This window comes from Furipterus horrens, unplaced genomic scaffold, assembly GCF_987537825.1.
Source record: "Furipterus horrens unplaced genomic scaffold, mFurHor1.1.pri manual_scaffold_3, whole genome shotgun sequence".
Lineage (NCBI taxonomy): Eukaryota > Metazoa > Chordata > Mammalia > Chiroptera > Furipteridae > Furipterus > Furipterus horrens.
Window position 1 is genome coordinate 26,209,420 of NW_028327173.1, and position 17,895 is coordinate 26,227,314.

Consider the following 17,895-nt stretch of genomic DNA (forward strand, 5'->3'; position numbering starts at 1 on the left):
ACATCTATTTACACTGACTCCTTATATGAAAATGAGTGTCTTTTTGACTACTTCTGAACCTAACAAGCCCAGCACTACATGCTCCAATACTTAGTATAACCTGCACCTATCATGTTGAGCTGCATAATGTCTTTGTGCTTCAACACAAAGCATTTTACCCTGAAATTATTATATGCATGACATGTGTCCTTATTTAACTCCCACAATTCTGAAAATGTTAGTATAACATTACTCCCATTTTACAGATTAGGAAACAGACTTCGGCTAAGCAACTTATCCAAAGTCATACTGCTCATATTTAAGATCCATCATTTCTGGTGGTTTTCTTATGCATCATCCTGTCTCCCTCTGTGCAAAAAGACACATGACTAGAACCTACTAAGGAACATTGAACTAAATGATGACTTTCTCTGTGGTTTTGCTTCTTGTACTCAAAACATTCCTCAAACTAATTTTTCTGTTTCCTTTTCTAGGTTTTCCAGAAGGAACTGGGAAAGCGAACAGGAACTGTTCAGGTACTGAAGCGGTCAGGGCGAGAACTGATTGAGAATAGTCGCGATGACACCACGTGGGTTAAAGGGCAGCTCCAAGAACTGAGCACTCGCTGGGACACTGTGTGTAAACTCTCCGTCTCCAAGCAAAGCCGACTTGAGCAGGCCTTGAAACAGGTCAGAGAAGTTTGCTGGGACAACCCCAGGGTGTGGGTCCAAGCAGATTTATTCTAGTTTCTTTACCAGGATCAGTTACAGCCAATCTCAAAGTAAATATAATGTCAAGCATTGAAATCTAAATGTTCTACAGGATTTTAATACTGATTTATTTGTATTAAAGAAATGATGAATTCAGTTGACTTTCAAAGACTACAAATGAAAGGTGACCTTTGTGGGACTTTGATAGGGCCATCAAATCCCTGTGATGCACTAAGGAGTTCAGGCCTAGTCCCTTTCCTTGGCACTCCCCTGTGTCCAGGACCTTGGCTGCAGAGAGATTTTCAATCTTTTGTGCTTTGTTATTTCAGGCAGAAGAGTTTCGGGACACAGTCCACATGCTGTTGGAGTGGCTTTCTGAAGCAGAGCAAACACTTCGCTTTCGTGGGGCACTTCCTGATGACACAGAGTCCCTGCAGTCTCTCATTGACACCCATAAGGTAATCCAGCCCCAGGGTACAGTGACCCGTGCCAACCACCACGTGAGGGCTGCCGCACCACTAAAGGAAAATAGCTTTGGCTTATAAACATCAGAGCAGAACCAGGAGGGGCTCAGCTTAATAACAGGAATGGCGGAAATGACTGGTGATTTTTGCGACACCTTTAAAGATCGCTCATTCCTTTTTTTTTTTTTTTTTTTTTTTTACAAACATATGTGTTGGTTCTGAACAAGTCAGGCATCATGGTGTTATATAAAGAAAAACATGGACTAGTCCAGCTTCTTTACTTCTCACTCTCCCTAGCCTTTGTTACACTTTCCTCACTGTCACTGGCTGCAGGCCCTGGTCGGCTCCCCCAGAACCTCGTAACCGAGCTATAGAACATGTAGTATCTGGGGCCTTAGTGTGACTGTCTAATGAGACAGGAAATGTTTCCTATTTTAATTTTTGAGTTACCTGCTGGGAGATTTTAATCTTGGTTTTGTCATTGTGTTCTGTTTTAGGGTGTGTTTTTTTTTTTTAATAGTAGTGTTTTATCACTGTTATTTGTTTTAAGACAATACTGTTTATACACATGGAAGCGAATAAAAACAGGATTTTTTAAAAAGAGAGGAACTAATTCCGAATAGGAAAACAGGCATGCCCAGTTTGGGAAAAGGAGCATATCTCTGTGTCCCTAGTCCTTGTCATCTATAGCAGAGAAAAGTCATTCTTGTGTAAACCCCTCACCTTTTCATGTCTTTTAAAACTGGAAAGAAAATAGCAGAGACTCCTGATAGACCAGTGGAGGCATTTAGAGGTCTGTGCCAATGAACACATGGAGGAAAAACTACACTGGCGTTTTTCCCCCTCACAGTGTAAACTAACAGTGATGTTAGCATAGTTTGTTTTATTTTTATTTTTTAATTTTTGTTTCCCAATCTTTTTTGTTTAGGAATTCATGAAGAAAGTGGAAGAAAAGCGAGTGGATGTGAACGCAGCAGTGACTATGGGAGAAGTCATCTTGGCTGTCTGCCATCCAGATTGCATCACTACCATCAAACACTGGATCACCATCATCCGCGCTCGCTTTGAGGAGGTAGGCCCCTGGCTTTAGGGGAAGACTACGCATTCCTGATAAAGTGAGTTTACAGCAAAAAAATACAACTGAGCTCCCCCACCTAAGAAATTTTTCACTCCCTGGAAATATTGCCGCAAGATTAAGTTAGCATTTTAGTAATGACTGCTTTCTTGGCAGTGTGCTGAGGTCTGGCAGACTAGTGCTGGGGTAGCGCTGTGTTAGCCGATAGACACATGCCTTCCTCCTCCTCCCTCAGAAGTGGACATACTAGATTTGCTTTCAGAAGAACTGATTTCTCATTCCTGCTCTTAACCCAGCTCTGTCACTGGAGTAAGAGCTAAGTCTCATTAACTGCTTGGGTGGTCTTTGCCCTAAATAAAAAAGGACTTTGAAAACAAAGGGATTTGCTTGACTGAAAGAGGCCATGATTTCTCTCCCCCAGGTCCTGACATGGGCTAAGCAGCACCAGCAGCGTCTTGAAACAGCCCTGTCAGAACTGGTGGCCAATGCTGAGCTCTTGGAAGAACTTCTGGCATGGATCCAGTGGGCTGAGACCACCCTCATTCAGCGGGATCAGGAGCCAATCCCTCAGAACATTGACCGAGTTAAAGCCCTTATCGCCGAGCATCAGGTATTTTTAATTGTGTCATGTGGTCACTGGTATTTCCTGAGTTGCTCGTGGAGCCCATTTCCTTTCCCTGGTGTATCGTATTAAAATCACTGGTTCATGTATTTCTACAGACTTAGCAGCTTAAAACAGCACACATTTATCTCACAGTTTCTGTGGTGCCAGGAGTCTGGGCATTAGTTTGCTGGGTCTTCTTCTTGGGGTCTTACTGGTCTGAAATTAAGTTGGTCAGCCAGAGTAGCAGTTCTTATTCAGGCTTATTCAAGTTGTTGGCACAGTTCATTTCCTGTGGTTGTAAGACTGAAGTCTCCATTTTAATTTTCTTTCTTTTTAATTGAATTTATTGTGGTGACATTGGTTAATAAAATAGGTTTCAAGTGTACAGTTCTATACTATATCATCTGTGTATTGTATTGTGTGTCACCCAAAATCAAGTCTCCTATCACCACCTATTACCTCCTTTACCCTCTTCTACCTGCCCTCACAGCCCTGTTCCCTTTGGTAATCACCATACTGTTGTCTGTGTCTAAGTTTGGTTTTGGTTTTGGTTTTAATCCCTTTGCTTATTTCACCCAGCTCCCTTCCATTTTCTTTTTTTTTAATCTTCATCTGAGGATATGTTTTGATTTGAGAGAGAGAGAGAGAGAGAAAGCAAGAGGAACATCTGTGTGTGAGAGAAACATCAGTTGGTTGCCTCCCATATGCACCCAGACTGGGAAGTAAACCCGCAACCTTTTGGTGTATAAATGACACTGCAGCCAACTGAACTACCCAGCCAGGGCCCCCCTCTCATTTTCATGCTGCAAACCAGGACTTACTGTCAACTCCTAGAGGCTTCCCTCAGGTCTAAGCTACACAAATTACAGAACAGACAGACTTCATCCACTCGCTGCTAGATGTTCTCCTAGGTCTTCGTTTGGCACTGTGGATGGCTCTCATTGCTCTAACTTCCTGGTTCTTCTCATTCACCTCTGAGTTCCTTGAAGTGAAAACCCGTGTCTTATTCTTACAGGCTTCTAGCACCTGGTGAAGTGCCTTATTCAGTGGTGTTTCTTGAAATGAGTAAGACAGTGTACAAAGGCATCTGTCTATCTATTGGTCTGTTATGGAGTTGGCCGTCGTTAGTAAGAAGTCTGCTGATTTCATTTTAGTCCAAGAAAACTCATCTCCTTTTTCAACTCTTTTTTTTTTTTTTCTATTGTTTGTTTAACAGATGTTTATGGAAGAGATGACTCGCAAACAGCCTGACATGGACCGGGTCACAAAGACATACAAAAGGAAAAATACAGAGCCTCCCCACGGGCCTTTCATCGATAAATCCCGGAGCGGCAGCAGTATGTTTCTTGCCACTGTGTTAGGGTGCTTCGTTGCTGCTAGTGCAAAAGGAGCGCTTTCCAAATACCTATCAAAAAATGTCCTTTCATTTTCAAAAACCATTGGATTTGAACTAAGTTCTTTTTTGAAACTCAATTTTTTTTTCACACTGATTTACAGTAACTAAACACACGCACACACCCTTTTTTTGATTTGGTATGAAAAAGCGAAATGGTTAAGCAAATTTTTTTGCAGTGGTCTTCCCATTGTTTTGGTCATCGGTACTAGCCATTTACATTTGGTTTGGGCTAATTTAATCATAAACTAAATGAGCTTCTGTAGAACCATTGCTGTTTTAGTTGGTTTGATATTTCCTCAGTTCACTCACTAAGGAAGGACAGAATTGATTGAAAATATGAGGCAAGTACGTATAAGCTCAGAGGAGAATCAGTAGTTTTGAAATTAATGTTTTCGTAGCTAAGTCTTGCCAGGTTTCACATTTCTTTTCTGTCACTGGTTGGATAGCATTATGAAGATATACGAAGTTCATACATGTGACAGTGTTTCTATTTGTGTACTGACAAAACCAGCTTTTCTAATCTTGTGTCTTTTTTCTTTTAGGGAAATCCTTAAGTCAGCCCACACCTCCTCCCATGCCAATCCTTTCGCAGTCTGAAGCAAAAAACCCACGGATCAACCAGCTCTCTGCCCGCTGGCAGCAGGTGTGGCTGTTAGCACTGGAGCGTCAGCGGAAGCTTAATGATGCCTTGGATAGACTGGAGGAGGTAAGGCCTGGAGAGAGGCGACTTTTATTAAAGACAGCCCTTCTGAGGGCCTCTAAATATGACCTGTGTGTCTTGACCTTCTTCTTCAGAAGTAGAAACAGACCAGTTTGAGCCACTACTCTGTCCTTCAGCCCCCCTAGGAGAAAAAACACGTGTGAGTAAATCACTGACAACAGAGTAGGCCAGAAAGCAAGCAACCAACTGGTCTGTGAGACTCTGACTTGGCCCTCAGCACCTGGCTATGATCAAGAATTAGGAGTGTAACTTCACAAACTTACCTCCAGGGATGTTGCTTATCACAAAAATGAATTATTGAGTCCTTTAAGTAAAGATATAAGCTACTCAATTATGAAATACGAGTAATTTTTTTAAAGTTTTATTTATTTATTTTTAGAGAGAGAGGAAGGGATGGAGAAAGTGAGGGAGAGGAACATCGATTAGTTGCCCCAAATGTGCGCCCCAACCAGGGGACCAAACCTGCAACCCAGGCATGTACCCTGACCAGGAATTGAACTGGTGACCTTTCGCTTTGCAGGCCAATGCCCAACCAATTGAGCCACACCAGTCAGGGCAAGAGTAATTTTTTATGATCTTTGCTATTCCCTTGTTCTTCACTGGGTTATGAAGAGCAAATCTGTTTTGAAGTATCAACACCAGTCTAAAAAATATAGTACCATGCTTTCTAGTTTCTAAAATAAACGTCTAATATCGTCTATATTTTTATTTGTGCATTTCAAAGCAGCTATGCCCAGAAGTGAGTGTTCTGTGTTTTGGGTTGTTGTTTCTGTAGTAGGTCAATTGAGCTTTTAAGCATATTTGGTTTTTGGCTCTTTCTTTTTTCCCCATTCCTTCCAACTCTGAAGTTTGAAAGACCAGGGGAAAACCGCTGTACTGTTTAAATCATTCTGTGTCAATATTACTAACATAGTCCAAGTAGCTAAACATAACCGTGCCCACTTCACGGGCCTGCTGTTGTCTGTCAGAGCCAAATGTTTAACATGGTTGAAGTCAGACAGGCAGTTTGCCCCCTCTGGTGACATCCCAAAGAAACATGCTTCTGTGCAAAGTTCAATTCTTAATGCTTCCAGCCAGAACTCAAATTATCTCATCTCAGAAAATGGTGGGAAGCATGAGCCTCCTGACCTGGGCCCCTGTGTGATCATAGTTTCTTTCAAAAATCACGTAAGTGAGGAGTGCTTATAAGCCCTACTCTTCTAGGATAGAATTCATTCCCTTACATCTAAGAGAATGATCTTTGAAAAGGAGCAAAGGGAAAGCAAGACTGGCTCTACCCATTCTTGTTCTCCTTGCACTGAATTCCTAAGGCAGTGGTTCAGTCACTTTCTCTTGCTGCTGCATTGTGCCACAGCTCGTGTCAATAATCATGGCTTTACGTGAAGGAGCCAGATGGTGCCTTCACAAAAGAGGCAACACATATCACTGTCGATGCCGCTCCAGAAGGCCTACATGGCTTTACTGAGTGTCTGAACGTTTTGGTGTGTTCTGGGCAGGTTTAAAGTCCATAATACCAGTCTTGTTAATACTTCTGATTTCTATCTAGTTGAAGGAGTTTGCCAACTTTGACTTTGATGTCTGGAGAAAAAAATATATGCGTTGGATGAATCACAAAAAGTCACGGGTTATGGATTTCTTCCGGCGCATCGACAAGGACCAGGATGGGAAGATAACACGTCAGGAGTTTATCGATGGCATTCTAGCCTCCAGTGAGTCCAGTCATCGTTCCAAACATGGTCACACCTGGATTCCTTACTGTGTTGAAGGAGATGATAATCTGGCTAAAGAGTCCGTCTGAAGTTACAGCTATAATCTAGGGACGAAATGTGGCTGATTACTAAAACTGGTCTATCGTTTTCATGGAGAAAAGGACCTCATGCTAGGAATAAAAAAGCAGGTCTTGTTTGACGCATTGTGGCAAGTAAAAACACATTTGAGGTATAGCTAAGGAGCTAAGTTTTGTGAGTGATAAGATTCTAAGCAAAATGTTTGAAAAAATAAGTTTTTCATTACATCGGTTTCTCACATCTGTGGAACAGCTTACAAAATGTATGATCTCATTTATTTTTAGTAAAATAAATAATTGAAGCATAAGTAAAGTGATTTGCCAGGATCACAAAGCACATCCCACAGCTAGGCTACTTTACACAGGTAGCCAGGGAGGGCCTGTCTGAGGAGGTGCTATCTGAGCTGAGACCTAGATGATGGGGAGGATCCAGCCAACTCAAGATCTGAGGGAAGAGAAAGAGGCAGGGGGGACAGCAGGTACAAAGTACTGAGACAGGAGTGAACTTGGTGTGTTGTAGGCACGAAAAGGTTAACATGCTGGAGTGCAGGAGATCAAGTTGAAAGGGTAGATGGCAGCTAGTTAATGCAGGGCCTCATAGGCCATGGTGAAGAGATTAGATTTTATTTTAGAAACATTGGGACAGTGGGCAGCCACCAGAGACAATATAATCTGATTTACATTTTAATAACTCCCTCTGCTACTGTAAATAGCTACCTCCTTTGGAAAGCAATTTGTTACGAATCTTAGACAATTACCTAAACAGAAGAAACTTCATCCTATTAATTCCAAATTGTCACTATTCTGAAATAGTCTAAATAATAGTGAGTGGATAAGTAAATTCTTAAGTTGGTGGTATGTCCATGGGTGGTTATAATATTCTGTTGATGCCTTTGGTATATCTGAAATAGTACTTTTTTTTAATTGCATGGGGGGCAGGGCAGTTTAAGTAAAAACGTAAACAGTAAGTAGCCTGTCTTCTAAGTTTTCTGAAGTTGAGTGCCTATTGCTTTTCAGGAAAAAAAAAAATGAAGACATAAATGGGGTTTTTTTCAAGTAGTATTTATATAACCTCTGACCAAGTAAGCCCTCTTAGCAATTGTTCCAAATGTGATTGACTTTCTCCAGAGTTCCCTACTACCAAGTTAGAGATGACGGCTGTCGCTGACATTTTTGACCGAGATGGGGATGGCTACATTGATTACTATGAATTCGTGGCTGCTCTTCATCCCAATAAGGATGCTTATCGACCAACAACCGATGCTGATAAAATTGAAGATGAGGTATGGGAAATGTATCTTGAGTACATTTCTGAGCATAGCTTTCTACTGTTGTGAGTGTGATTTAGTACAGTTGCCATACCGGCCCTAGCACTTAATCTGTTTGGAGGTGATTATTTGGGTGGAGTTCTGTTTAGATGACATTACCCCAGAAGATCTCTGGTTATTGCATTGTAGCTCAGTCTAGATGACGTCTCACTCAAGTAAATCACATCTGTGTGGTGGTCTGAAGTTTACAGAAAACGTTACTTGGTTCACAGATACTGTGTTACTTAGGACAGACTCTTTGTTCTAAGCGTCCTGCCTCAGGATCCAGGGGACTGGTCTTCAAATACAGCACTTAAAGGCAAAATGTAAAGTAATGTTTAAAATGGTGTGTACCCACCAAGCTTTTCTGCCTAGTTAAGAACTGTATCACACTGAAATAGAGAATTGATTAGTAGCACATATACATCCCAGGATATGTTGATCATGGGAAGGGAGAGGCAGGCAGTGGGGTAAGTCTTGGGAGTGACCTAGAGCTCCCCAGGATCAACTTCTGGGGAATCTCTGGCTCCTCAGTTGAAATTCAGATCAGTTCATAATTTGCTTTATTACTTTATTTTGATGCATGCATATTAGGACGTCTCTGAAGGAATCTTGGAGAAGGATGGAAGATGCCTTTCGTAGTTACTTGGGAGTTTCTGATACTTTTCTGTCCCAATGTCTCAAGTGTCCCATATATAAGAACAATGTGTTTTAGTTTAGAATAGAAGGTAAATGCATGTTTCAAAGCCTGAAATGCCTTAAAAATAAATGGCTTCTTTGTTTATGTGTAAAAATCTTTGTTTCTTTTAAGAGGAAGTGTTGCTGCTTTACCTTTCACACTTTTTTTTTTACTGTTGTTCACAACCAATAGGTCACGAGACAAGTGGCTCAGTGCAAATGCGCAAAAAGGTTTCAGGTGGAGCAGATTGGAGAGAACAAATACCGGGTAAGGAAGAGGAAGGCAGTCCTTTGTGGTGGTTTCTCCTGCATGTCCCTTACAGGTGAAAGCAACCTGACACACGGCAGACTTGATCCCACCTTCCCACTGCCAGTGCTTGGAGGACCAGAGCCAGTGGACCTGAGATGTGTCTTCATAGATTGCAAATGTCAGGTGTCCTGTTGACCTAAGCTTAGTCCCCTTTATAGTTCCATCGGAAAAACCGTGTCTTATCTGGCTAATAGTAGCTTGTACTTGAGTTCAACGTTAGGAGACATTTCAGAGGGCTTCAGGAAAATGAAGTCACCTCTAGGGTAAGGAAGCAATTATTTAATGGCTGACCATTTACCAAGAGCTAGTCATTGTGAGCCTCAGTGGCTCCTGGGCTCAGAGAGAACTGGAGGAACTGTGTCCAGGCCCCAAGGGGGACACTCTCCTTACTCTGAGCTGGGCTCCAAACAGGGCCTGGATGCCCTGGGTGATACCAGGCTCAGTAGTCTTCCCTGGAAAGCCATGCTGAGTGTGGCCATAAATGACAGAGAACTGTGCTGGGTTTTAGCTTCTTTTAGGACCAGGGTCTGAAACAGGGCTCCTAAAATATATTCAGCAGGTATACTCTGAAGTCCGAAAAATGAAGATTGGCAAAGAGGATTTAAGATGGCTATGTCAGATAACGGTTACATGCACTGAGTTAAAAACAATAAAAAATCTAGGTTCCATTAGTAGTGCACCAGACTGTGCTGCTCTTGACTGGGGAGAGTTGGGTCACTCTGCTCTGGACCAACCACCCAGGGCACTTAGTTAGAAAAAATTCCAAGCATTCTTGTGCTTGCCTTTTGGGTTTTGTTTTCTTGTGTGTGTTTTTTTTTAATTACCTCTGAGAGAAATGAGTTAATAAAAACAACACAGTGTGAAATGTTAGGTCTTAATTTGTGAAACTTCGAACTCGGTAAGAATGTTCAGCATGTGTCACTGTGCTTGAAGATTGGTAACGTGATTACATGATTTTTATTCCTTGGTGTTAATTTGATAAAATGTTTTTTGTTTTTTTTTTCTTTCTTCCATTTCCTTCACCCTTTACTCTTACTGTCCGTAGTTCTTCCTCGGCAACCAGGTACAGTGTGCCTCGCAACATTCTCCTTGGTGGGAACGGTCTGTGTAGCTAATGCTGCCTGTTCTTTGCTTTGGGAAGAGGACATAATCTGAAGCATGCCTGGGTCACATCTAGTTGTCTTACCAAGTGGAGAAACTGCTAACAGGCCTAGTATTATAGAGCTGTCTTAGCAGCAAAAAGGTTATAAATCTATATTTTTTAAAAAGGAGGTAAAATTTTCCATTCAGAATTAGATTGGCTGAAGATGATGGTGATATGCTGGGCTGAGTTAACAGTAGTATGGTTCAGGGAAACTTGAACCTATGGTATCAGCGCCTCCTTCTAAAAAGAGCCTGGTCTTATATTTCTATGTTGGAAGTCAGAAGACCAGACAACACAGTTCTGACTTGTATAAAAGTTTTGACAGTAAACACAAATTTTATAATGTACACTAAGTCAAAAAGTCTTGGGGTATTTAAACATTCGATTTAAATACCTTATGAATATTTATAGTTACCTGCACTTATACTTTATCATTATAAGGTCCCTGAGAAGTGTAGTGTGGAAATCATAGCTAATCATAGCCTGAAGTTTGCCAGTTATGGCCAACCAGCCAAAAGCTAATGGGATCAACTCAGACTGGCCAAAAACATTGAATGCTTTTGACTCCACTTGGTAACTCTTAACCTTTTAGATCTTTTTGAGGGCTCCGGGGTCCTGTGTCTTCAAATGGAAGGAAGTTGCATGGGTAAAATCTGTCTTGTGGTATGAAATCAGAAAACTTAGAGTTAATTTGAGGCCCTCAGTCAATGTTAAATTCCAGGCACGGCAATAATCACAAACTACAATAACCTTTTGGGCCAATGGGAAGAACAGAGGATAGAAAGACAAGAACAGTGAAACTTGCTTTAAATAAATCATTCCAGAAGAATGCCAAGTAGTGCCTAAAGGATGTGTCTGTTAGCTGATGACTGCGTGCAGGTACCAGGGGCCGCTTTGAACACTGACCTCCTCCTCTGCTGCTCCATTGACCAGTAGAGGGTCGGATGAGTTCATTTTAATGTTGGGAACAGAATTATCAAGTTCATTGTATACATGAAGCACCTGAGGCCTGAAGGATCACATGCCAACAGTCACACAGCTCAGTCATAGCCACTGCAAGAATCCATGGCACTGTAGGATTTCCCGCTTAAGAAAAGGAAAAAAGTTACTGTTGCCTCTTAAGACTTTTCTGAGGACTTCGTCTCACTGATAGCCAACTCTGTCAGGTTTGAGCAGGTCCTCTGGCTTTTTTTCTTTGTATCCTCACCTGGGGATATGTTTAGCGATTTTAAAGAAAGGAAAGGCTAGGCACGAGAAAGGGAGAAACATTGATTGGTTGCCTTCTTATACATGCCCGACCAGAGATTGAACCGCATCCTTGTGGTATACGGGATGACGCTCCCACCAACTGAGCCACCCACCATCACAGGTCCCCATTTTTAGAGTTGCCATAACACCATCCACCGTTCGTCACTCTGCCCTCAATTTCCCCAGACGCTGGCTACTTACTGGCTGGGTTCAAACCTCCTTTTCCCATAGCTTAGCCGAAACAAGTCAGTCTTTCAGAGGGAGCTTTAGTAAGAAATTAAAGGGGAAAGGAATGAAATAAATGGAGTAAACGCTGACAAAAAAATGTACAGGACACAGTGATGTAAGAATAAAGTACACTTTGGGATTCCTGCCTGAGTAACTCTGGAAGACACACAGGCCCTCATTTCCTTCATCTCCTCACCTATCCGGAGAGAACCCCCAGTTGTGACTCAGGCCGCCACTGCTCTGAGTCTGGTAGAATCCTCGGTTCCTTTCTAAGAGCCTCCCCATTTTCACTCATTGGGCCAGTGTCTGAGGGAGGCTCCAGCAGAGGCCAAAGGGGCAGCTTCCTTCCCAGGACAGGACGTTCCTTCCCTCTCCTCTCTGGGTCCCCACTTCAGTGCTCCTCACACTCCACCATGCTGTTGCTGTGGTCACGCTGTATAAAAACTTTAAAACTGGATAGAATGAAAGATACAGAGACCTATTTTTATTTTCAAAGTAAAGGGCTGGGGAATGGGATGATATGTTCATTTATTTTAGTCACCTTGCCTGTATAAACAGTGGGCTTGAGCCAATACAAAGTAATACAGTACAGATAATTACCACAAATATATTAATTTTGAGAGAGGTTGGTAATGTGTTCTTCACAAACATTCTTTCTGGTATTTTCAATTTTTGTGCCTAGTTTCAAAGTTATAGTTCTTCTTTATAACTTTGAAAATCCTAATCAATTAAATAGTCCCTTCTCTTGCCTCCCCACCCCCACCCCCACATTTTCCTTGATTTAGATAATTTTAGGAATGCTATTTCTCCAGCCCTTTGATTTTTGTTTTGGGATCTCAGCATGACTGTCTTCTGTTGCATCTTAGTTTATTTTGGGAAGAGGGTAATTTATGCAGTGGGAAACTTCAGAATGTTAACAGCACTGAGAAGTAGAAATGTTAGGTGAGAAAAAAAGAGAAGAAATAAATATCAGAAAGTCGTGCTTGTGTTACTTAACCTTCCAAAATGATTGTTGGATGCAGTTGAATAGAATCAGCCTGATAAATTAAAATTTTGATTTCTTCAACTAAATTTTTATATAAATACTATCTAATCGTTTGTTCAGCTAAAGAAACTTTTCTGCTGGTAACATCACAATTAGAATACTTTGGGTTTGTTTCTGAAAACCTGAATCAACTTTCTTTCTAAGCTTGTAATAATAATGATGCTTTTGCAAGGGTTTCCTTGAAGCTTGAAATATTTGTTGTTCTCCATTTAACTTGAGCACACTGTATTCAGAAGTTGACATCCACCTTAATCTACCTTACCTTTTATGAAAATAAACTAGCGTGGTAAAGCATTTCATTATCAGGTTTTAATCTGGACAGAATGTTTGAAAGAATCCAAGTTTTGTTTTATATATCCACCCTCCACCTTTCATCAGGGGCATGACCCTCAGAAGTTAATTTTGCTCCAGTATACTAGTCTTTAGCTTTATATTTCAGCTTTTCCTTATTTTAAGTTATTTTGTGAAAAATGCAACATAGTGGCAATTAAAATTCTCCCCAAGGTATCAAATTGTCATTGCATCTGAATACAGTCTGCTTTAGAAAGGCAGCCTCGCCTGCTCTGAGGCGCACTCACTCATCAGCTTCCCCTTGGTCCTGCAGTTTGGGGACTCCCAGCAGCTGCGGCTGGTCCGCATCCTGCGCAGCACAGTGATGGTTCGCGTTGGTGGAGGATGGATGGCCCTGGATGAATTTTTAGTGAAAAATGACCCCTGCCGAGGTAAGGAACCATCCTCAGCATGAATTAAAATTAAGGTACACCCTTGATGCTGACCTTTGTGCTTACACAAAGTATTGGGGGTCTGTTCATTTATTTCATTGTTCAGCTCTCCAGCTGTCTCACTAGCACAGAGCAGAACTTGGAGGTGACAGGGTAGACCGGGGAGGGAAAGCAGGAGAGGTTGATGCTATCAGGGAGATAGTAATGAGAACTGGGAATTTATTGGTGTCATTGAATATTTTGGTTTGAGGTGTTAAACACTAGCCAAGAAGGAAGCGTGGTGAAGCCCTTTAGGTTCTCCTTTGCCTGAAACTCAGGGAGCGTATTGGGCCCCTCCCACACAAGGAAGGACTGAGGCGCTCTTAACCAGGAGGCAGAATGAAGAACATCTAGCAGTGAGTCTCGTCACTTCTAAGACAGATGATCACCTAAACAAGATCCTGGGGTATCTGTCTGCTATATGAGAAGGCTGGTGTGCCAGCCCAAAGGCAGAAGGAATGGGTAAATGTGAATAAAAGTGATGGCACCTGCAGCTACATGCCTGTGGGGGCTGTACCAAGAGGGGAAGTGATCCACTCCCGTGGCTTAATCCCCTTCAGCTGCGTCCTTTCCTTTTTCCTATTAGCCCAGCTGCGCGTGGGTATACAGGAGGCTCCCCCACTGTCTGCCAAGTTTGTCTTTCTTGACCAGTTTCTGCATTTCCTGCTCTGTTTCTTTGTGTTTATATATTTTTTTATTCTAGTTCACCATCCTGGGAGTAAAATAAAGCACTCTGATTCCAGCTCTTCGATTTCCAGTCAGTCTCCCATAGGTTGGCTTTTAAGCTTTGTCCTTCTTCCCCACACCCCAGCCTATTGAGAATGGCTTCGCTTAAACTGTTAGCACCTCTTGTCTCTGGTAACTGCTGCCTTTATGAATGCTTTTAAATAGCCACACCGTAGCTTTTCTAACTATTATAAGCTGACAGAGCATTACAAACTGTTGAGACAGAACTTATAGAATTTGTTTGGAGTTTCTACATATTTAACAAATACTCATGTAGTTTTCTATCAAGTAGCACTTGACAAATGGTCACATTTATACCTCCATGAGGTAGGTATAGATTCTATTATTACCTCCATTTTACAGAATAGGAAACTGAAGTATAAAAAAGCTAAATAGCTTGCCCGAGGACAGACAACTCAAAAACGGCAAAGACGAGATTCAAATCCGAGATCGTCTGGCTCTATAGAGTATGTGCTTCTGACCACCATGCAGTGTGTCTCCAAGGCTCACATACCCCCCACTCCTTTCTGTGTGCGTGTTACTGGCTCAGCCTGAATAAATAAATTATTAAGGCTTATTTATAAACCTAGCAGAAATGTTTACAGTTACATTACTTTTTTTGGAAGTGAACTAGAGTCATATTCTGAAGCATTTAGAGCTAAAGGGTACAATTCTCACATAGTGGCTCTTATTTTAACTCATTGTGCATTTACTCCAATAAATGAGTAATAATTTTCATCAGGAGTTTCTTTTTTAGAAAATAGCTCATTTTTAAGATATTCTGGTCAAAACTGGAAAGGGTGTAATCAGCTTGAGAATTTAAATGAGCAGTATATTTCATTTTAGCCTTAACTTAGTCAACAGCATTATTCCTTTCTCAATCTGTTAATAAGGTTTCATTTTTTGTGTCATGTATGATTCGACTAAACAGACGAAAGAGTTACTGCATGTAACATTCTGAGATCTTTGGTTGCCTGTTTGCTGGCTGCTCTACTTGCTCTGTTTATGATAACATGCTGCTGGCCAGAAGAACACTGCCTGCTTTGCCCTTCTCTTATTAGCTAAAAGTTGCAACCCCCAGGAAGTTTGGGAGGGCCATCTGATAGCTATTTTCTATGGAGCATAGTAGCCTTTTCAGCATCCCTTGGAGCGCATAAGGTAAGGCTTTCCTCTGTGTCTCTCCAGGAGTCCTCCTAGAGCTGCACAACCATCCCAAATGCATTGATTGCAGAGTCAAGAACTCCCCAGTGGTCTTAGATATTATGACTCTACCGGTGATGGACACAATGAGCTACTTCTAGTCAAATAAAACTTGTGCTAGGAGGTGTACACCTAAGGGCTGGGGTGGATATAATAAATGACTTGGGAAGGCATGAATGTTGCAAAAAGAAAAGTTCCTTGGAACTGTCTAGGGTCCTATATGGGTTACTGTAGCTTCTAGAAGCCACTGGAGGTAGATTTTATATTTGTTTCTGTTGCATTTTCTTGGCTGTCTGGGCCATAGAGACACTTACACCGAGGACAGTATAAAATTATGACATGTTTGTAATACCAACGTGCATGATCATTTGTTACCTCCTTTTACTCATCTGTTTAAAAGGATGAACAACATCTCAGCACGTTGCTTTAGCCAAATGTAAAAAGTAAAAATACTAAACGAAGCAGGTTCCTGGTACTGCCAGAATGAGAGTGTTCGTTTCTGAATCCAACCATGGCAAAGATTATCGTGATGTTTCAGGTGGAGCTTAAAAACAGTACGTCCCCCTGCCTAACAAATCGGTAGACCTTTACAGATTTTTGAGCATTACACTAATTAGTTACCCAACATTTTAGTGAAAATCCAGAAAAACTTTATTTATGAAGATTTAAAAGGTACAATTTAGCTTAGAATTTGTTATTAACTATGGTAAAATACACACATGAAATTTTCTAAACCATTTTGAACAGTTTAGTGGCATTAAGTACATTCACACTTTTTTGGTACCTTCACCCACCCACAAAACTTTTCATCTGGTCAGACTGAAACTCTGCCCATTAAACCAATGCCTTAGAACTGAATTGTAACTAGCAGGCCTGTTCCAGCCAACATCAGGTGGCCAGCTTAAGTCCCTTAGAAAATGATGGCCTCCTTGGTGATTAAAAACTGAACTTGAAATGGCTGTATTCATGGTCTAATTCTCAAGATGTGATCTTCAAAAAAATTTACCAAAAAAATTTTTTTTTAATCCTGGCCAAATGCATATTTCTTCACTACAGGACTTCCCAGAGCTTACAGAACGATGATTGCATTAGGGCTTTCCAGGACTCAGGAGTTGAGGGGGAGGTAGCATACAGAGTTTATTAAACTCCTTTTCTTAGGGAACTTTTCAGAAAACCTGAGTTTGGGCCCTGACGTGTGACTCAGTGGATTGGGCATAGTCCTGCAAACCAAAAGGTCACCAGTTTGGTTACCAGTCAGAACACATGCCTGGGTGGCAGGCCAGGTCCCCAGTTGGGGGCGTGCAGGAGGCAACCAGTGGATGTTTCTCTCACACATTGATATTTCTTTTTTTCTCTTTCTTCCTCCCTTCCCCTCTCTAAAAATATAAATAAAATTTTTTTCCATTTTTTTTTTTTGTTTGTTTTTAACCTCAGTTTGGGAAATTCTATTAAACAGTGAAAGACCGTGGAAGAATATTGATCTATTTACAGATAGGAAATTTTTATTTAAAAATACAGCCTGGGGAATGAGGGGTGAGGAAGGCATGAGGAACAAGATGAGAACCAAGGAGGCCAGTTGGAAGCCTGTTAACAGCGTCCTGGGTAGAGAAGATGCGATGTGAACCATGTAGTGTAGGAGAGTGTGGAAAGGCTCAGGAATTTACGAAGCATTAGAAGGTAGAGTGATAGACCACTCTGCCATCACAAGGGAGGGATCTGGCTTTGACTGGATATAATTTCTGATCTCCAGGAGTAGTCAGTGCAGGGATGTATTTGGGAGTCACGCATGACCTATGGCACTGAAGTCTCAGGTGGATGAGTGCATCACCAGATTGAAAACCTTAAGAGGGAGAACAGAACTGGGGATGAAACCCAGAGGTGTCAGTGTTAAAGAAGTGGGTGGGAAGCAGGGAGGAAGACAAGCCAGGATCCAAGGGATGGGGAGTGTTTCAAGAAGAGAGCAGTTAGTAATCCCCCCGCATGCACATTACAACAGCAGAGAGCTGTTTTTACACGTGTATGTGTGCTCGTTCCCTCCCTCCCTCTCTTACCCCCTCCCTCACAGAGAGCATTGGGCAGAGTGAAGTGAACTGAATATACTAGTACATTACTTGACATTGGTCTTAAATCTTGGAGATCGTTGAGTGCACACAGTTAACCGTGATCTTCTAAACTTGTGGTTTCTGGCCAAAGTGAAAAATCTAACAGAAAGGAACCACAAATATTTTGTTTATAATAGTTCCCTTCCCCCTGGCTTGCCCCACAGTCCCATTTGTTTGGCTCTTTTGAGTACGTTCTGCAAAGTGAACAGTTTAGGATGAATGAGAAGGTAGAAGGTTATTGCAGGATAACACCTCTCAGAAAAAAAATCAAAGAGCATATTCCAGAGGAATTACTTCTTTTGAATTAGTAGCATCTTTCACATTTAACATTTGTGTTGGTCTTACAGCTCAGAAAGCCGTGGGACAGCACCTGTTGGCCTTCAGTGCTGTTTCCAGATTCTTCCCACCTTG

The 17,895-nt window shown here is 41.6% G+C and overlaps 1 protein-coding gene across 1 annotated transcript in view; it reads left to right on the top strand.

The window, feature by feature from the left end:
- Positions 1-17,895, top strand: part of MACF1 (microtubule actin crosslinking factor 1) — a 311,616-nt gene that overhangs the window by 287,222 nt on the left and 6,499 nt on the right. The window contains exons 86-96 of the mRNA XM_090269163.1: positions 474-668; positions 1,019-1,147; positions 2,082-2,225; positions 2,650-2,838; positions 4,049-4,169; positions 4,771-4,934; positions 6,496-6,658; positions 7,864-8,018; positions 8,914-8,988; positions 13,300-13,417; positions 14,160-14,228. Of these exons, the coding sequence (XP_090125289.1) occupies positions 474-668; positions 1,019-1,147; positions 2,082-2,225; positions 2,650-2,838; positions 4,049-4,169; positions 4,771-4,934; positions 6,496-6,658; positions 7,864-8,018; positions 8,914-8,988; positions 13,300-13,417; positions 14,160-14,228 (1,522 nt within the window). The remainder of the gene's footprint in view (positions 1-473; positions 669-1,018; positions 1,148-2,081; positions 2,226-2,649; positions 2,839-4,048; positions 4,170-4,770; positions 4,935-6,495; positions 6,659-7,863; positions 8,019-8,913; positions 8,989-13,299; positions 13,418-14,159; positions 14,229-17,895) is intronic.